The following is a 20,356-nucleotide window of genomic DNA, read 5'->3' as shown; positions in this document are numbered from 1 at the left end:
CCAGCTCACACAGGAGCTTAGAGATGAAAGCTGTCGTTTGGAAAGGAACAGGGCTGAGCAGGGGAATTCATTCACCAAAAGAGGATATTGAGGATTTAAAGCATCTGCGTGGCTGGTGTCCAAAAGATGGACACCATCTTTTGGATGTGCACAGCCTAGTTCTGTCTTAAACTTAGTTATAGGTGACATGAAGTTTCTACAGTTTGAAGTGTGAAGTCCTAAAGAAAAAGGACAGACCTCTAAGATCTTACGGAGATATTACAGTCGTTTGGCTCTCTGGGGACAGGGTTGTACCTGGAGCCACAGTATCAGGTTTTGGGGAGGTTTTTTTTTTTTTTTTAATAACAATATTCTCTAGAGCTGCCGAAACAGAGGAAGCCTCACTATTGCCTAGTTAATCTGGAAACAAGTCTTCTGGAGATCTCGATCCACAAAACCTTGCTCCTCTGAAAGGCCAGGAGAATTTGGCTGCTAGTCTGGGGGAAGCATCCTGACCGGCACAGCTGCACACTGACCTCTGCTGGTAGCGAGTTACCCCCAGCCTTAAAAAAAAAAGAAAAAGAAAAAAAGCCCCCAAAGTTTGCTTTGGGAAGACACGGAAACAAAATGCAACACAGTACCGTCAAAAGGTGAGTGAGCTGTCTTGAAATAAAACTGTTGGCTTATTTTCATCGACACTGGTGTTCACTTGACAGCTGTGCTGGAGGACGTGTACACAAAGCAGCGCAAGTTGCATCTCGGCCAGAGAGCAAAAGGAAAATATTTTCCAGAAGAACCCGCAAGATATATAACCTTTAGGAAAAGAGATTTGGAATAAGAGAGAACAGCAGTACCTCAGCTACCATCGGTGTACCATTGCCCTCGGAGGCTTCAGCAAGCCAGGATACCTGCAAACCGGGTTCCACTCCCATTTACCAACTATCAGACTGTTCTTCCTTGGCACCAGTTTGTTACTTGCTTCCCCCACTCCGCTTTTTCCTTTTTAATGCTATTTCACTTTACATGCTAAACAACTTATCCTCTAAGGAATCTGAATGGCAACTCCCAAGCTGCTCTCCACATAAAGAGCAAGAGATAAGCCCCACTACTTTCTGTAACCATGGAGATAACAGCACTGATTTCCCACTCTTTCCTCCGTCTCTCTTTCACCAACAGCTGTCTACCTATGAAAGAGTGCTCTCAACAGAAGGTGTTTAAGCCTGCACTGGAACTGCAGCCCTAAGCAATCTTCCACTTTCCTGTGATCTCGACAGCAGCCTGCCTGCCTTCTGCAAGCAGAGTCCTTCCCGGGAACTGCTTGGAGGCTTCTGAAGTTGAAGTTCCAGAAACTCGGACAACACATGCATCTGCAGGAAAGCTATTCATCCTCCTGCTTTGCTGAGCAGCACCGAGGGCAGGGTTTGGGTGTAAGAAAAACCCTAATGTTTCCATTGATTGGAGTGAAAGCACAGACTGACCTCATCAAAGCAGCAGGGGAGCATCAGCAAGAGGAAGCAGCGGTTGCATTTTGACTTGCTCCAGCCAGACGTCAGACAAAACCGATCTTGCTGTGGGTGGGCGAGATTTGCTCTTCCCGTGCCAGAAGAGACACCATATGCCACACCTTCAAGCACTGAAGCACTCTGGCATCTCTAGTCCATTCACAAGTTCTCCAGAAACTCAGACATTTGAATTTTTAATAAGAATCTTGGTAACAGAGTTCCACTCCCACAGGGATGCCGACTTGATGATTCTCATTGAAAATATACCTAGCCTTACAGATTACAAATACATCTGCTGAGTAGGTGGTGCAAGACATGGGTGTTTAATATTGTAAAGATTTAGAATCAATGAAAGATTTTGTGGCTAACCCATCCTCAGCTCTCCAGCCGAGATATGCACTTTAGCTTTCAGTTTTCACATAACAGATTCACCCTTTCAGATTTTTCCCCCCCCCAGTATGTGTGTAGGCACAGATACAGGGGAAAGGCATGATTCAGAGAATACAAAGTGGAGAGCCAGGCTCAGATTCAGATTTACCACACTTTTTTTCATATGTATAATTTGATGCAGCAAGAAAAAAAAAAAGATGCTTTGACAAGCACCAACTCCCATCCACCAAGTCAGAGAGATTCCCCTAACTCGTAGGGCTTTTGTTGTTCCTATGTTTAATAGAAATGCACACACACAAAAAAAAAATCACTAAAAATAGACGGTAATGTCAAGTCATATTGCTGTCAAACACTGTCCAACTGGCTCTTCGTAAACATAGCTAATATAGCTCATGCACACACAACCCATAACAGTCACATTCTAGTATTCCTACTTGTCCATGTCAGCATCTCCTGGCTCACCAGGATGAGGACTTGGTATGCCAGGACTATCTCACTGCTTAGGAAATAAGGGCCTTTGGCTCCTTCCATTTACTCTGATCTTTTCTACACTGAAAAGTGTAGAGAGACCAGTGTTATCCTGACTGCTTTACCCGTTAAGTGAATTTTGCCTCAACATGAAGAGCTCTCAAATGAAAGTCTGGCATGACCTTCAGTCAACCCCCCGACAAGTAGCATGGAAGAAGAAATGCAGCCATTATACATCTGCTTGCCAAAGCTGCCCTAGATTTTAGGAGAAAGAAAGCCCACTTTCCAAAGCTCTAGGATCCAAAATCCCTGGTAGCAAAAATTTATTTTCATGACTGAAGACAAGGAGAAATTTATAAATGTATTCTAGCAACCTACCAATAAAATAGTAAATATTCCACCCCTGTGATTTGTATGATCACCTGGGAGCAGAACATCCGAAAAGGCTCTGCCATGTGCCACTATGACAACCAGAAGTATGAGACCATGTGCACATCACCTGTCCTTGCTTCTTCCCAACCCCACATATGCCAGGAAGTCTCTTCTGAAGGTCCGCAGTGTATCCAGACATCATCTGAGCAACTAGTGTCCAACGTTAAAAGGAGAAAAAATAAAGAAGATTGCGGTGGTAAGCAGCACACTCATTTCAAAGCCCACAAAGACATCCACATTGTTAGATTCTCCTAAAAAAAGAAAAAGTAGTTCCAATTCATTTTTTCTCCCCCCAAAGACCATGCGTCTTGGCCAATGTTCAGCGCATGAGCAGACTGTGCTTTGGTCCATCCACTCTCTCCAGCTTCTCAAAGTGTTTTCTGGCATTGCGGATGTTGATCAGTGTAGCTGCAGAAGCTAGGATGGAAAAGGGTAAGGGAAGAGGGAGAAAAAGAAAAGTTAAGAGGGAGGTGAGTAACAAAGTCCTCAGACATTAAATGCCACCTAAGAACATAGATTATTTTGGTTCCTATCAGCAGCACTGAAGCAAAAAGCCCTGGGTGGCTTGGGTTCATGTTGCCACTCTAACGTCTGCATGATAACTACAGGATGAAATGAGCCTTCTGTTCAGCAGAGATAGAACTGTTTTAGTGCTAATCAATGAAAGTAAAAGTGAAACTTACAGCTTAAATTTGGAAAAATAATATAGTGGGAAGCAGGCTCTCTTCCAAGAGGCACAATACTCCTAAGAGTACCAATGTCCTTATCAGCAAGCTCTTTTATACTAACCCCGCTGTTCCCTAGCTGTGCAATATTTAACCCTAAAAGGTCTGGGCTTTGTTTGCTGATCCCGGAGCAACACTGAAGGAGAGTCAGAGTGAACCGCAGCAGCACAGTTCGTTCATGGGGATTGTTACAGAAGTTGCTTCAGCATCTTTTCTGCTGCTCCTTGAGCACAACACTATCACAGCCAATAATTCAGTCCAGGTGGGCAGTTTACACAAGTTTTCCCTTAATTTAGTAAACAGCCTAAGAGGAGGAGGACAGGAGGCATTAACCCTGCATGCCACAAGGCTGTCCTGGACAGTGATTCTCACTTAAGATTCTCAAGTCCTAACAAAAGCAGCTTCAATTACAGTTGTGTAGAGAATTAAATATTCCAACTGTTCATGTGGGAGTTGGCACTACTGGTTGCAATTTATTCTTTAAGAGAAATAGATGCTGCTAGAATTGGAATCTTTGCCCACAAAGACAATTCAGGCAGCAAAAACTCAAATACAATCCATCTCTGCTTCCCCTCCAGAAACTGCTGTGGCTGCCAGATCAGAACAGTCCAAAATAGGTTACCAGACCAGACCTATGAAATCAGGTCACTGTTTCAGTGGTTCCCCACCACTGCTACAACCCTCCACTGGGCAGCAGCAGCAGACAGCTCAGTTGTTAAAGGTACACAGCTCATCTTCCTTTTGCTAGGTAAGTCTCTTCCTTCACCCTTAGCTCAGACAGGGCAAACTGGCAGGACAGTAAATCCATTTGTATCTTTGAATTGCATTATTTCTTTATTGCTTGCATCTGGTGTTCATCATTTTTAACAGGAACACATTTTAAACTAGACTTATCCAGCTTTTCATTCCTGTGAACAAAAGCAGGCCAGAGGCTTATATTTGCTTCAACTTACGTATTGAAGGGTCTGACATAACCACCATCACATATGTATTCGATGTAAAGATGTCAATGAAAGCAGCAAAGTTAGAGTTCCTGACCTCCATGCTCTGGAAAGAAGCAGCCAGCTTACTAAAGGGGGGGGAGGGGGGAGGAGAAAAGAAAAGAAAAGAAAAAAGTGTGAGTGAACTTTTTCCATAACCTTGCTTCCCCTCTGCAGCCCAACATTTCATTATTCATTTGAGGTGTTGTTAACGAAGAGGTGCTGCTTGCCAGGTGGGGACAACCACCACATGAGACTTTTTTTTTTAAAAAAAAAAACAAACTCCTTAGCTTTAGGCTTAATTGATCTGATGAGAACAATATAAAGCGATCTGAGTTTTGAACGACCAAGGTTGTTACTCAAGTCATACAACCTCATTGCCTGTTTGAGCCTGCTGTGCCCAAGCAGTCATTGTCACTTGTCCAGCAGGAGATGTAACAGCCCCCACAGTCATTTGGAAGGGCAGTTTTACACTCTGCAGATAACCAGCAGAAGAAAGCATGAAGCTGAAAAATCTGGAGACAGCCTTATCAACTGTGCAGCCACTTCTCCTCCATCCCACTTGGGGTCTAAACACTTCCAGGTACTATTGACAGGCTGTTGAACCTGAAGGCTGTTCAAAGGACAAGTTACTCTGAAGTAAACTTTCTATTTTCCTTTGAAAATAGTGGTAAAGAGTATTTGCAAGCCCCTTCCTCCCAGACCAACAGGGTCAGAAGCAAAGCTCTTAATCTGAATTTAGAGAGCACTTAACCATCACCAAGTTATCAGTTCAGTCCCAGAACTTCCCTACCTTGCCCAGGAGAATAAGGCCTAGAGGGAAACAGTTGTTTCAAAACAAACCTCTTTCAACGAGCAGCAAAGAAGGAAACTATGAAAGATACACGACACTCGTGTTTAAACATGGTGCTTTCTAGACAGCAATTTAACTAAGGCACCTCCCTAGCTTGCTGAGGAGCCACAGAACTTTTATTCATTCTGAAGCAAGAAAGTTTGTCAAATGAAAGCAAAATACATTTGGTATCTGCTCAGGTATCTTTCCCAACTAACGACTAAACCAGCTCACCTGCAACTCAATTTGAATTGTTTAATAATGTTGCTGATTTTCTCAAATCTGTGGATATCCCGCTGTTCCTTGCACTGATAGTGAGAAATGACCTGGAAGAGAGAACGAGAGAGACTGCAGTGTTAGTAACTTATTTCAGCACCGGTTTCTCAGGCTTGATAGCAATTATGGGAAATGGGTGGTGACCAGCACAGGAATTCCCTTTGCCTTTCGCTGACTGAACCCGGGAAACTATTTACAACAATACTTATGGTCATTTCACGGTAAAACAAGATTCAGTAACACAATCACTGCAAAGCCTTTCACAAGCATGAACACATGTAAGCATGTGAGATACAGAAGAGGCACTCTGCTTCATTTGAGGACTGAATACCCCAACTTACCAGCAATTTAAGCCTCAATTCAAAGAACAAGAAAAGCACAATGGAGGGGGATAATTTAAGAGCATCACTTCAGGTGGGGGGGAAAACAGATACTTGACAACTGCTAGAATAGATTTTTCTTGCCAAGTCTATCATGCTGCAGATTCCCAAGGACAGAAACCTGAGAAATTTGTCATTATGCAACACGAAGGATGCACAAGCAGGGCTCTCGGAAAACCAGAGCAAGCTGTTCGTCTTTCTGACTAAGAACAGCAGAGCCGACGAAGCCTGGTTTCCCAGGGAGCTCTCTTTCCATCAGTTAACTGAGTCAGACCAAGACTGTGCTAAGTCGTCTGCAAACAGATCCGTTCCCCTCCTTGTCATCTGGCAGCAACATGCAGGCCTTGGTACCCCACTGCAAAAATTCCAAGGATCAAAAAGTATTATTAGGAACGCTTGCAAAAAAGGATCCATGCCCATCTCTCCCCTCTCCCTGACCGTCTTCATGAGGCTGGTACCCTACAGACCTTCACTCTTCAGCCAAATTTGCCAATGGGCCAAGAACTGTGTTTACTGTACAAGAGGAACTGCACACAAACAAGTAATTGCATCATCTTTGGTCCCACAGAAAACCCCCAAAAAGTATTCGTAATCATGAAACCATCCATTACCAAAAGTGTCACACACCCTTGCGCAAGAACATCAAAATCTTCGTTTTCTACCTATGGAATCATATTTAACAGGCTTGCAGTAACTAACAATCTCTCGTGCACCTTAAAAAGTTATCTATTTCCTAGTTTTAAGCCTGCCCAATTATTCATAGAAGTACAATATGAGCCAGATTCAAGGATTACATTCATACCAAAGCCTTCACTGTATGCAAGTTCGTTCCTTAACTCCTCAGATGTCTTATTCTGCAGCTATATTCAAATCACAGTAACAGGAAAAAGCTATTTCACTTCAGGAGAAAGGAGTCCTTGGGGAAGTTTAAATACATAAAAAAAGATAATGAGAAGGAGAAAAGTCTTTTTAAAGTCAACACTACGCTGAAAATAAGTACGGATTTCTTGTAGCAAAGATTATTCCTTCCCAGTGATAAATACAATTATAATTATTGTTTAATAGTTCCACCTTGGTGGTATACATCAGGTACAAAAGGTCAAAAAAGTAGAGCCTGCCAGAAATGACAGGTGCCTACTTCTGATATCTTAAGTGAGAGAAGTAATGGCTCCCTCCTTACACACTCGCCATTTCAGAGTCAGGTATTTGTTTGCTAAGGAGAAAGTTCAAAAAAAATTCAAAACCTTTTCTTCATTTCAGGAAGAGTTTTGGTATAGAGTCTGAAGAGACCAATCTAGAAACTGAGAGTATGGACAGACAAGCCACAACAGTGGTTTTAACACATTTTCCTCTGCAGACACAACGGATTGGAGGCATAGTTACCACACAGCTAGTAACTTTGGAAGCCATAGCAGTCCAATAGCTTGCAATCCCCTGTCCATACTCCAGGTTTGTAGAGCATCAGACCCTTGACAAAAAAAGGGAATCAAGACCAGTTAAAATGCCAGTCCATGAGGAACTGAAAAGATTTTTCAAGCTAAAAAAGGTTCTTGCCACGTACAGAAAGGAATTCTCAAAAAAGTCCAATGGCCAACATGAGAATGGAGATATGAAACCCTCCTGCAGCCCTCAGCTCAAATGCTACAAGTGGAAATTTTGGGAAAGTTGCATGAGCTATGGAGTCACATCAACTACTTTCAGTATCACAAGGCCTGGATCAAAATGTTCTGCCATGTGGTGCTGGCACCTCTCTTTGGGCTACTGCCATAACAGCACTTTCCATCCAGGGAACGCCATCCTAGGCTGGGCAGAAGAACACGAAGGGCAGAACAGCTGTATTCACCAGGAAAGTGGCTCTCTCAAACAGAAGCACTTCATCTGCCTCGATGATCTGAGCAAAGTTCCTCAGGTTCATTTCCAGCTGCTGGACATTGGGGATCAGCTGATAGACTATACTGGACCAAGCCTGTCAATTAAGAAAGACACAACATAAAGGCTGTATTAGCGCTTTTGCCTCATCCTCTTGCTACACTAAGTGCTCAAGAACTGCCTACTTGCAGCTGCTGGGTTTTTTTTTTTTTTTCCTCTTTTTTAAGCCTAGGCAAGACTGAGAAGCTTCTCCCACATCAGCATCCAGATCTCTCTACTATGGTAGGGATATTCAGTGGTATCCCAGACCTGTTTTCCTGGGACAAACTCTTAACTAGGTCAAATTTTCTCCACAGCAGTCACACAGGAACTAGACTATTATAAAACAGACTTAAATCCATTCTCATTTTGAGCTGGCAATGTTTCTATCTACTGCTTTCAGGTAAACCCACTCAAGTTTTCAAAGTTTCTTAATCTTGAGCAAGGTCATTGAGCAGACAGATACCTGACAGCTCATAACAGATCCAAACAGAAAGCTCTAAACTACTACACTGAGTCAGGAACTACCAACCCAGGAGGAACTGGACATGCTATAACAGGCATCTGTCCTCATTCAGACTTGGGTTCTCCATCTGCAGTGGCTTCATCTCACTGCCTACCTACTGATCCAGGTCTGCACCATGCTTCACCCCAGGTGTCACGGTGGGCATATGTTTCATATTTACCAAGTATTTGATATTTACCAAAAAACCCTACCATCCTGCCTGCAAAATTAGACCCATCTCAATGGTACGAGCTCTGAAGAGCTCTGGCAGGGTGGTATCTAGAATAGCACAAGTCTGCCTCAATATAAGAAGCCCAAATAAAGTAACCAGCATAACTGAGCAACTTGAGGGATTCCTGTAAGAAGACAGGGTGTGCCACTGCTTTTAAAGGTCGCTAGTCACCTAGAGGGAGTAGGTAGGTGCTCTGGAAAGAGCAACACCTGGCACACATTCTGTGTACCAGCTTCCTTCAAACTCTTCATATAGTGAAGGCAGGGGAATTTGCTACACTTCTGGCTGGATTTTCCAAGATGGTGAACACCATTATCTGAAGTCTCACTGATATCAGCAGAAAGAGCCAGATGGTCATCACCTTCAGACAGCAAGCAACCTAACCATTACGCTACTACCGCTGCTTATTAGCATTAGCTGGCAATTTGATGATCCCTTTTTCTCAGTGTAGCCCAGGCAGCACTCATCACTCCGGCACCAGAAAGATCTGACTTAGCAGTCCGGAATGACAGAGAGTAAGAAAAATTCCTGACAGCAAGCAAATCCCCAGGACATTAAATGCTTAAGTGCTTTAACAAAGTTGTAGAAAAAAAAAAAACAGGAAGCAAATCTATGCTGGCTAGACATGACTAAAAGATGCAGAAGCTCTTTCCAAAGTGGCTAGGCAGGGTGTCTAGACAGCGCTAACCAGTGACACCATTAACCATGACACTAACATGTTGACAGATTTTCTTTCTTTTAAAGAAAACAAGATTTCTGGATGCCCTTAAGAACAGGGAGCCTCCAAAAGTAGTTTCACTGCAGAGCTAGAAAGGATCAGTCACTAATAAGCCTGCAGCAACTAACCACACACCAGGTATAGGAAGGACACTGTACAGACCTTGTAAAGTGTTTCATCCCAGATGGAAGTTCTAAAACAAGCACATTCCAAGGGGCGAGAAAGGCGCCTTAAGTCTTCTTCCCGCTCCTTAAAAATCTGGTAGAGGAAAAAAAAATTAACAGCTGAATATAAATATTTATGCCTTTGGTGCATTATTGTATTGTGTTTATAGCAGAAACCATGCATTTCAAAAAAATAAATAAATAAAATAAAACCACACAGGCACATACAGCACTGGAGAACAGACAGCAGCAGCGACTGCTGGCTAGGACAGACTGTCAGAAACCCACCCCGCAAAGAAGTAGTAGGGGCAAGCAAACCATGGCTTGTCTTGCAATAGAGCTGACAGGAACTCAGATCTGAAATAACAACGGGTGTTACGGAGTGGGAATGGGGACAGGAAGGAGGAGTTTCACAGAGGACCTGAACCATGGCAAGTATTTAAATGTAATATATAATCACAACGCAGGAACTCTGGAGTCCCTGGTCGCAGGCAAAAAAAACTGTCAGCGAGAACAAGATGGGAGGAAAGCACTAGAGAAGTTCATCAATATGAACTGCAATAATAAAGGTGCTGTAAGACACGTACTTTGATACAGCCTTCTCACATCAAACTCTGCCCTTGGAAGTCACAGTCTTAAATAAAAAAAAGCGAAGACAGCACGTGCCCCTACAGAACTGGTAAAAGAGCAGCCAGCCAGCCAGCAACGTGCCCTCTGCTGGGGAAGATGCGATCACTGCTTTCATCACAGCTTAGTGTTTTTAGGAGCATGACAGAACATAAATCCTGTTATGTCTGAAATGCTGCCTAGGCCAACACTTACCATCTGGGGCCTAAAACGCCAAAGTCTTCAGTAGGATATACAGGCATAGTTGTTTGGCCCAATTCAAGAGTATTTGCTGGCTGTTCTGAGTAGCAGACACCATAAAGCAGATCTTGACGGGTCTGCAGTGATATGTGCTGAAAGTATGTGCAGAGCAAGGCAGCTCTTCTGTCTACCTCTCATTTCAGGACCTCACTAGAATCTACACAAGTGAACTGCAGAAAACCAACATCTGCTTACTAATCCCCAAAATACCAAAGCTAGAAAGTGCAAGGTTTTACTTAATTTGGAGCTTCAAGGAGATTTCAACCCCTTTTTACAGGTTGGAGGGAAAAAGAGATGGAAAAAAAGGAAAAGGTCCTCCAATCAGCCCTACAAGGAAGCTCTGATCTATTTTCCACTGAGCTGGAGGGCAGAACCAAAAGAGAAAGTGAGGATCACCATACTCAGAGCGCACGAGTGATCTGCAGCCAAACTGCCACATGGAATAAGTCTATGCAAGGAGGCCAGGTTGTGATCTCAGACGTGGGATCCCCTTTCTTTGCAAGGTCTCCTTTGCAGCTGCCCAGACCCATACTCACCAGGAACCGGAAGAAAAGTTGACTATTTGAATTCTTACTTCAGTCAATAGACTTCAGCCTAAAGGGGCCTCCAGATTTGCTCCAAATCAGGAAGGGGCCCATCAGCCAGGGATGTCCTTGTCAAGCAAAGGTATCTAACCTACAGTGTCTAACTCACAAAATTAATTTCTCCTTTGGTATCAGGAGCTGGTTGCTTTTCAAAGCTGAAAAATGAGTTTGGTAGAAATTCAGCATCCACCAGTCTCCCTCCAAACCTTTCAAAGGCTCTGAAAAGAGCCTAAAACACCAAATGCTGCCAAAAGATTGATTCCCCAGCCACTTTGCAGGATTTGCACTGAGCTCCTGGGGCTGGGAAGTGTTAAATTAAGAGGTGATCTCTGGGCGAGTAGGCCAAATAGAATGCCCTGTGACAGAAACCAGAGGAATCAACTGATGCAAGCCCCTTTCTAGTAAACTGGGAAAGTTTCACTGTTTTTTTTGGTTACACTTTATAACAGGACCCATGCTAGACTGAAAGCACCAGCTAAAAAGAAATCAATTCTCACTGTCAGAGTCCTTGAAGACACCCAAATGGCAAGATGCCAGTTTGTTTGCTGGATTTCTTGCAGTTCTACCTTCTTTCCCTACCCTCTGCAGCCAAGGTCTGGCGAAAATGTTAGAACTGATGCTACCAAAGATAAGGCTAAGACTAGTTACTAAAAATCATTAGTTCTGTTCTCCACTAGATTATATGCAGATGAACAACAACATACAGTTTACAAAAGGCAGAAAAAAAAACCCTCAGGCTTTGAGGATTTCTGAATATCTGAGAAACCCTTCTAGGAAGGGTGCTGACAGGGCTGTCCTTGAAGCATGAAATAGCAATGCTTTAGCACAGTCATAAGATGCTCTACTTCTTTGAAAGAATTTCTATGGCAACTATCAGCTTCTCACCAAATCCCGCTGATCCTCCTGCACCAAGTCCATCTTGTGCACGAGACAGAAGATCTTTGCATCAGGAGAGTTCTGAAGAATTGCCTCCAAGCATGACTGGTAGTAGTGCATGTCCTTCTCCAGTTCACGGCTCTCTACATCGAAGACGTATATGAGGACTTCTACATTGCGGAAGATGTTGTCTCGCTGACTGGTGAAGTAGTTCTCCATGAAGGTGTCCTGCCTGAGAAGGGGCAGAGCAGCAAAGCAGAGAGACTTCCATTAGAGCAACCAGGCCTTGTTTAGTATCGTCAGGAAAGAGTGTTCTGTGTAAAACACCTCACGTTAGAAAGGCAAAGAGAAGGTTTACATTCTTAGCTAAAGTCCCCATCACACAAGACTAGGAAAGAGCTCCACAGATGGCTAAATTCTCCATGACATAAGGCTCCCAAGGCATTTCAAACTAAGCAAAGTCAGATGCTCCTGAAGATGAGGGGTACTCTCTGCCTCTCCATCTCTCACAGGAAGCTTTTACACATCAGAGCAGGCTGCTCCGGGCTAGCTTGGGCAGCGTCCTATGCAAATGAAGCTACAGAGCTTTTTGACGCATATTGGCTTTTGGGAAATTGCATACAAAAAAGCCACAGCAGCAGTAGATAAAATATGTCCAAAATCATCATTGTATCTTGCTATTACAGGACCTGCATCTACTTTAACTAACTTTTACCGAAAGTGGCTCAGGCAAAGGACGTGGACTTTAGATCTGAGGCAGATTAGCAAGTAAGTCTGACAGCTCTGCTGAGGCTCTGCCAGCGGGAGGGTCTGTTCCTTGAAAAGCTGCTTGCTAGGAACCATAGGATCACTAGTCTCTGACATCACTTCTCAGCACACACCCCATTTGAATCAAGCTGGTGACAGTTCTGAAACGTGTGTCACCACCAGCCACCCCAAGAGAAAGTCCAGGCGACAGGCTCAGACATTTTGCCAACAGGAAAAAGCAGCCAGCACGGAAAGGGTGGGCCTATCTTTCCACATCAAAGGAGCAGTGCATAACTCAAAAGACAGCAGTAATCAGGTCAACCTCTCCCACCCACCTCCACACGAGTCTAAGATGTGGTAGTCACTTTCTCCAGAGTTGTCTCACCAGTTTTACAGTTTAACGCGTAAAGCTTGTTCTATTCCTTTAATACACAACGAGCATACTAGTCTCGTAAAGGCAGAAGGATCCCTGTACTACATCTCCATCTTGGCCACCAGAGCTAACCCCCAAAGGTTACAAAAGTAAGAAAATAGACAGTACCTACCCTCCACAGTCCCACAGGTTTAACACCAGGTTTCCTAGAAATCTAACATGGGAGTGTTCCACATCAACTGCAAAGAGACAACAGGAGTTTACTAAACTGTGCCGCTCACCAGACACACCCAGAGCAGCTTCAGATCAGACTGCTGCCTCCTCAGGCAGCCAGAAACATCACTCTTCACAACACGGCCTACAATTTATAAAATTCCATCTAAACAACACCACTGGATGTAAATCTGAAGCTGGACACACTATGGATAAATACAGTTGCCAGAGTAATTCAAGCCTTCCCACTGCTTAACTAGGATATTGTTCTCCTGAGAAATACAGTAGGTGTGTCCCCTTTAACAACATGTTCTCCAATCTTTGTGATATTTTAAGAATGATACTAGTACCAGCACATTCTGCAAGGCCTTAAGCAAGCCTTAAAAATAAATTAGTAATCAGATATAAACTTTTTGAAAAGGCCTAACGTATGACAAAGAGGAAATATCACCAAGGATGGATCAACCTGTGACATTAAGTCCTCACAGGTGTTTCCCAGGGATCACTGTTAGATCCTCATGGATTCAAACCACTGTTTCAGAAGAATCTTTTACTACTTTTTCAGATCAGTGGCTTTGGAGAGAAACACAAAACGCAGAAGGCACTAATTAGGACTAGTGCATCATCCTGCCAAACCACAGGTGTTTATAGTAAGACCACTGTGCCCCCCAGCTGTGTTAGTGATCAGCAGGCTATCAATGGGAAGGCTTCTCCAATGCAAAAGACCATGAGAAGGCTCCGATCACTTCTCCAATAGCAGGTGTAGCAGCAGCAAAGGCTGCTTCCTGATCCAAAAAAGTCTCACCACTCTAATAACCAGAGTTTGAGCCCTGAGACTTTCCAATTTAAGTGAGAGAAATCTTACTTGTGGCACCCAGGCGCCGTGTGTCCCTGGCAATGTAGTTTGCAAAGATAATGGACCTCATGCTGGTCTTCCCAGACCCGCTTTTACCCATCAGCAGCACCTGGAAAGAAAGAGGAAGAAAGAATTAGCTACCATAAAGCACCAAGTCCTCCAGGCCTCCCTTTGGGTTAATATCACAGAATGGTTGAGGTTGGAAGGGACCTCTGGAGATCATCTAGTCCAACCCCCCTGCTCAAGCAGGGTCACCTAGAGCACCTTGCACAGGATCGCGTCCAGGCGGGTTTTGAATATCTCCAGAGAAGGAGACTCCACAATCTCTCTGGGCAACCTGTTCCAGTGCTCTGTCACCCTCACAGTGAAAAAGTTTTTCCTCATGTTCAGATGGAAGCGTCTGTGTTTCAGTTTGTGCCCGTTGCCTCTTGTCCTGTCACTGGGCACCACTGAAAAGAGTCTGGCTCCATCCTCTTGACACCCTCCCTTCAGATACTTGTACACATTGATAAGATCCCCTCTCAGCCTTCTACGTTACTGTTGAAGCAACTGGAAGACAGGATTTGAATACCTCAGATGACAGTGGCAAAGAGTACCACACCTGGAAACCTAGAAGACAGATGTTCTTAGCTCCTTGCCAAGCGTGGTCACTGGATCACAATTAGAAGGCTAAAAACCTCTTCATCTTGTTTGCATTCCTGAAACTATGCCCCCCTCCTTCCCTGGCCTCCCCCTTTCTGCTCTTCTCTCTCAGGAGCCTCTCCCTGCTGGACACTACGCTCCTGCTCCTTTGCTTGACAGCGTAACACCCAAGAGAAAGTTCAGCCAGCCCACAGCCACTATCAAGCATAACCCCTTCTTCCCCAACACACGCTGGCAGAGGGCTCTCCTGCGTTCCCAGCTAGACCGCCAGCACGGGGCGAAGAGCGGGGCCTGCTCCTGAGGCTGCTGTCAGTCTCTCCCTTCCCCCCATCCCTCGCGGCCTGCACGTTTTCCAAAGGCACTGGCACCAAAGGTGAAGGCTTGGTGTTCTTCTGGCAAGAGCAAAGGACTTAAGCAAAACAAAGAACAGTTTTATCTCAAGCCTGTAAGCCTAGACTGAAAACAATCACTTGCCCACTCAGCACCTTCTGCCCTGGTATTCTCCCCCCTGCCACTACTTCTCTTCTAATCTTGTTCTTTTCCTTCTTACAACACAGCTTGGTTTCTCTTCCCTGGCAGAAGTGAAATACAAGTCGCACGTTGAGTTTCAAGAGCGTCAGAAGACCAAAAAGAAATTAAAAGCAGATGCGGCACCAGTTCAAATATACCGGCCTTTTTATTTTGTAGGGGACACAGATTCAATTCCAGAGGCCTCTTTGCAGATCATCATGCCAAAGACAACCGCTTTAGTTAACAGGTAGCAGAAAACCAAGGAAGAGGGGAGACAATCAATCACACATGGAAAGACTCTATGTGGTGATTTAAAAAGTCTCTGACAGCCAACACAGACTTGCTCACAAAAACAGCTGTTAAACAAGTTCCAGTTACAAAGTCAACTTCAGCCTTTGGCAACAGCTCTGAAAATCTATCATCAAGGATAGTTTTAACAAGAGTGCAGCCGGCCCGAGTCTGCCTGCCCAGCCCATGACTAGTGCCAAATGCTGGCTGGAAAGGCACTCGCTCGACTCCCTGACCTCACTCTGGGATTGCACGGCAACAACTGCCAGAGTCTCAGAGCAAAACAGGAGAGGCAGAATCACACCATCCTGTTCACACGAGTCACTCTTCCACTCGAGAGCTACCGCAACACTTCGCAGGCTGGCAAATTCTTTCCAAAAGAAGCTGACCACACAGTTAAGATACAAATGACAAAGAATCTCCCATTATGCTCAGAAGCGCCGAGGAGAGCAGACCTCGATGATTTTCTAACAAGGACTCTTTTCTCCAAAGAAGTAGGCTGACTAGGTAACACCTACCAGCACTTCTGAAGCACCCCCCTAAAAAGCCACACTGCCTTTTTTTCCCCTTAGCCACACACAGAGCAGCCCAAAAATAAAATCAGCATCGCCTCTAATTTCATACCACCTGCAGGAAAAGCACATGCAGAAACCCAATACAGCTCCAAGAGACACAGCACAAGGTCAACCTAAAAGCAAACCTAATTCCTAAGTTTTAGGCTGTGTTGGACTTTCAGTGAGGTCAGACACCAGCGCGTGGGGCCAGAAAGGAAATCCAACCCTAGCATAACACAGAGGGACAGTCATACAGTCTTTACACAGCCATTTTGACAGCTCTGAATATGCTTACTGCTGTCATACGCACATCCCCAAGCCTTAATAAATGCACTACTTTTTCACTGTGTGTTAAGTTTCATCCTCCCAGGAGCCCTCAAGAGAATTACAAGCTTCCCGTGCAAGTTTCTGTAACATACCAGAAGGGTCTTGCCACAGGCCAACGAAGTCGATTACAGCATGTCCTCTTCCCTCGCGCTACGCAAGGTATATAGTAAGCGGAGGGTTTTTGCAACATGTACCAGAGGTATTCACATAGCAGTTATCGTGGATGGTTCTGCTGGGCCCAGCTGCTCTTGTTAGCAATAAACTCAAATTTGTTTTTGAGTTCCAGCATTTTAACCAAAGAATATATCTATCAGCTCTGTGAGAGTCTTAAGAGGTAGCTGACAGCTAAAGAACATATCAAGATACAGGTGTAAACACATAACCACATTAGCAAAAGGGGAAGCAAACCTATCTACAAAGGATTCTTATTTCAGTTCTTACCTTTTTCTTCATGGCTGTGCTCGGCATCACCCACCTACGGAGACAAGACCATCTCGTTATGTTGCTCTACTTTTCTCAGTTATAGGCTTCACTTGAACATCCAAATTCCACCCACAGAAGCGTCATGCAAAAGGGGAAGCACTCCCAGAACTGACACAGCTCATCCCAACCTCCACCTCGCAAGACGCTTGACAGCTTCTGTTCCAGACAACACTGCTAAGGGGAAACTTTAAGGAAAGCTTCTTATTACAAGAAAACCCTCTAGCACGCCCGTGATGAACAACATTCCCTTAATTACTCAGCCGAAACAAGCCCAAGCAAGACGGATGCAGCGAGTGCCGAGAGGCAGCGTTAGACACTCACAGTCTTGCCGCGCAACTCCGGTCCCCGCGCAGACGCTCGGGCAGGGCTGATCGCCGCCGCCGGCCCAGCCGGGCGCCCCCGCCACCCCCGCCGCCCCGCGGCGCCTCCTTCCCCAGCCGCTCCAGGAGATGCTCCGCAGCGCAACCCATGACCAGCGAGTCACATGTCCCCAAACGCACTGTCCCCGCCGCCGGCACCTTCCCTTCGCGCCCCGGCCGGAGGCGCGGCGGCCCCCGGGCCGAGCCAGGCCCCGCGCCCCGGCCGCCGCGGCCTCCCGCCCCGCCGCGGGGCTCCCCCACGCCGGGGCCGCCCCCCCGGGGCTGTCACTCACCCCCCGCCCGCCGCCCCCCACCGCCGCTCCCCCCGGCCCAGGCAGCGCTGCCGCCGCCGCCCCCCGCTACCTCTAGCCGCGATAGGCGCCTCCCGGGCCGGCTCGGCGGTGCCCGCGGGCGGCAGCGGGGTGCCTGCCTGCCGGCCTGCCCGCCGGAGGCGGAGGGCGCAGCGGGCGGCGAGGACCGAGCGCCCCGCTCCCGCGCTCCGGGCTAGGCCTCAAAGCCGCGGCCTCGCGTGAGCCCGCCGCGCCGCCGGGGTCTCGCCCGCTCCCGCCGCGGCGCCCGGGACCCCCCGCCCCCCCCCAGCGGCGCTCACGAGACCCAGCGCTAGGCGGCCGCCGCCAGTCACGTGAGCGCTCACCCCGCCCTCTCCCGCGCTCCCGTGCCCCCCGCCGTCACGTGACGCGCCGCCGCCAACGGCAGGGCGGGCGGGGCTGAGAGAGGGAAGGAGGAGGAAGGGAGTTGCGGTGAAGCGCCGGCCGCCATCTTGCGTGTGGGCAAACCGCTCTTCCCGGGGGGGCTTTATGGAGGCGGCGGGAGGAGGGCGGCCGCCGCGGAATGGCGCAGGGGGTAGGCGCGGGCCAGGCAGCCCTGAGAGCCGCTCGTCGCCCAGCGAGGCGGAGGCCGCGTGGTGCCCCGCTGTGCCCCCGCTCGGCGGAGGTGCCGGGCGGCGGGTGCACCCCCGCCGTGCCCACAACAGGGAGGCAGGGGCGGACCCGGAGTGTTAGCGGGCGTGCAGGGAGTGGGAGGCGGGCAAAGGCCGGTCCCGGGGCCTCCCTGCCCGGGCACGGGGCAGAGGGCGGCGGTACGTCTGGGCTGGGCCTCTGCCCCGTCTCTGGGGCTGTGGGCACAGAACAGTCATGGGCGGTTGAGCGTTATCAGCCGCGCGGAGGAAAAACCATTCAGCACCTCCCATATGGTCTAGCGGTTAGGATTCCTGGTTTTCACCCAGGCGGCCCGGGTTCGACTCCCGGTATGGGAAGTATCACTTTTTTGCCCCGCGTGCCGTGGGGACAGTCCCGGCGAGAGCGCGCTCCCGCGGCTGGAGGGGGGGCGCTGGGAAGCCCCGGCCCGGCCGCCCCCTCCTCGGGCCTCTCCGCGCGACGCAGCCGCGGCGGGAGCCCAGGCAGAGGTTCAGGTGCAATTTAGGGCTGAACCCTGGGCTTTTGGAGACCCACAAGGCAGGTTTCAGAAGACTGGCGCTACCCGCACCTCTTTTTAGCAACCGTTCTGTCCGCCCCAAGGACTGTATATGTACGTTGTGCAAACCACATTCCCCTCGTTTTCCCTAGTCACTCTCCCGACTAGTTAGGATAGCAGTTTTGTGCAATAAATCGGGACCGAGGACCCCAGGAATCTCCTGAAGTTGTTAGGTGTGTTCTGCCATGGCAAACTGTCTCCTGCCTCAGTTTAAGGTGCTCAGGTGAGTCAGACAGCAGAGTACCTAAACAGATACAGTGAGTTTATTGGAATTTTCCTCTAACCCAACCAAGAAAGATGGTTGCTTGTATTTCACAGCATGTTTAAAAGCCCCTGACTGTTGTTCAAAACGGGTAGTGTCCTGCTGCAACTCTAGCAGCAAAAATCTGCTAAGATAATTTGTAAAAACAAGCAAACATATAGTGAGGTTGTAGGATTAGTCATTTATGAAGCGAATTTTCTTGGTGAAGCTAGATTTCTCAGACAACTTTTTATGAATATCTAGATACTCTGATGGGGAGGCAGAAGAATTATATAGCCTACTCACCAAGGAACATTAGGTCCTACAAAAGAAAGAGATGCAAAGCGCTCTGCCTGCAAGCCCAAAGAAGAAGAAAGCAAGAAAGCTCTGAAAGTAGAGTGCTAAACTGATCCCTGGTCATTTCCAGGGCTGGAAGGAAACCACAGAAGCCCTGTTAGCAAGTTGGCCTAGAGGCAAAGGTACAGGGTGGGGAACGGTGTGCCTATGAACCAGGCTGTCTCCACAGAAGGGAGGTCATCTGAATCACCTAGCAAGGGCAGAAGAGTCCTCTGGTCTGCATGGGGCAGAGGGGTCCTCTTGTGTCTCCCCAAAGCTGTGAAACTGAGAGGAGCCAGCCGTCACGTGTCATCAGTATATTCCTGAAGTGACTGGTCACAGGGGAGCGTTGAGTGCCGGAAATCTTGGCATCAGCGAGCCTTCCCGCGTTAATCCAGAAGATCTGTCTTTCCACAGAAGAGGTGCTTCTGCACTTCAGGTTTGACACAGGCACGTTGCAGCAAAGCAGCGCATGTGCTGCCACAAACGTGAGGAGACCATTGCAGCGGACACAACGGGCATCTTTGTCAGCTCCTGCTCGTAAGGGAAGCGCAGTGACTGAGCGCCCTGACACGTGCTCAGGAACTGGGAAAGCTGGAAAGGGGGTCCTGGCTTCTTGGCAATGGCAGCCCCAGCCTGGGAGTGTGGCAGATCCAGAACATGGTGTCCTGGGACCTGCCAGCAACCCCATCCACAGAGCCCACCTGCGCTCTCAGCAGAGAGATGGCAGGACGGACAGGACCTTCTCCCTCCCACCGCCCTGAAGTGATTGTCTGGACATGTTTCTCTGACAAATTTGTCAAATCCCTAACGACATCTCCCGACCAGCATCTTTCTAGATGCAGTGCCTGCTTCCCAAAGAGCCTCCTCTTGACCTATTCAAAGTGGGGGAGACGCCAGTCCTCTTTCCAAAGCGAAGAGTGCACACGGGCGCCCCCAGACACACGCTGCTGGCTCCAGCCCAGCTCAGCCTGAGGTTCCCAGGTCCTGAACTGCTCCTGCCCAGCTGGCTCCTGTGCCGGAGGCTGCAGAAACACCAGCGCGCCTCTCCGGGCGGCAGTCCCATTCGTGACCCTTCTCTGGCAGACACTGCCTCTGTGCCCAGTCGGGCTGCC

The 20,356-nt window shown here is 47.5% G+C and overlaps 1 protein-coding gene and 1 non-coding gene across 5 annotated transcripts; one reads left to right on the top strand and one right to left on the bottom strand.

Moving 5' to 3' along the window:
- Positions 1-1,662: 1,662 nt before the first annotated feature.
- On the bottom strand, positions 1,663-17,800 carry LOC106489866 (ras-related GTP-binding protein A). 4 transcript variants are annotated; one of them, XM_067304390.1, is made up of 10 exons: positions 17,786-17,800; positions 16,770-16,803; positions 14,017-14,116; positions 13,111-13,177; positions 11,828-12,050; positions 9,490-9,585; positions 7,808-7,930; positions 5,543-5,634; positions 4,450-4,565; positions 1,663-3,188 (listed from the first exon to the last, which is right to left on the bottom strand). In XM_067304390.1, the coding sequence occupies exons 2-10, from the start codon at positions 16,794-16,796 to the stop codon at positions 3,091-3,093; spliced, it is 942 nt and encodes a 313-aa protein (XP_067160491.1). In that variant the 5' UTR covers positions 16,797-16,803; positions 17,786-17,800; the 3' UTR covers positions 1,663-3,090. The 4 variants fall into 4 exon arrangements, with proteins under 4 accessions (XP_067160491.1, XP_067160490.1, XP_013804599.1 ...); XM_067304389.1 differs by lacking the exon at positions 17,786-17,800 and adding an exon at positions 17,534-17,724; XM_013949145.2 differs by lacking the exon at positions 17,786-17,800 and adding an exon at positions 17,133-17,149.
- Positions 17,801-18,374: 574 nt separating this feature from the next.
- Positions 18,375-18,446, top strand: TRNAE-UUC (transfer RNA glutamic acid (anticodon UUC)). Its single transcript has one exon. It is a non-coding gene; the product is annotated as a tRNA-Glu (tRNA).
- The last annotated feature ends 1,910 nt before the right edge of the window (positions 18,447-20,356 follow it).

This window comes from Apteryx mantelli, chromosome 13 (assembly GCF_036417845.1).
Source record: "Apteryx mantelli isolate bAptMan1 chromosome 13, bAptMan1.hap1, whole genome shotgun sequence".
NCBI lineage: Eukaryota > Metazoa > Chordata > Aves > Apterygiformes > Apterygidae > Apteryx > Apteryx mantelli.
This window is presented reverse-complemented; position numbering and strand designations above follow the sequence as displayed.

Excerpts from the sequence above, each read along its gene's own strand:
- LOC106489866 (XM_067304390.1), bottom strand. The coding sequence starts at position 16,796 with ATGCCGAGCACAGCCATGAAGAAAAAG. Across the intron at positions 14,117-16,769 it reads GCACAGCCATGAAGAAAAAG|GTGCTGCTGATGGGTAAAAG; the intron begins GTAAGAACTGAA and ends CTTTCTTTCCAG. Across the intron at positions 7,931-9,489 it reads GGGATGAAACACTTTACAAG|GCTTGGTCCAGTATAGTCTA; the intron begins GTCTGTACAGTG and ends CTTAATTGACAG.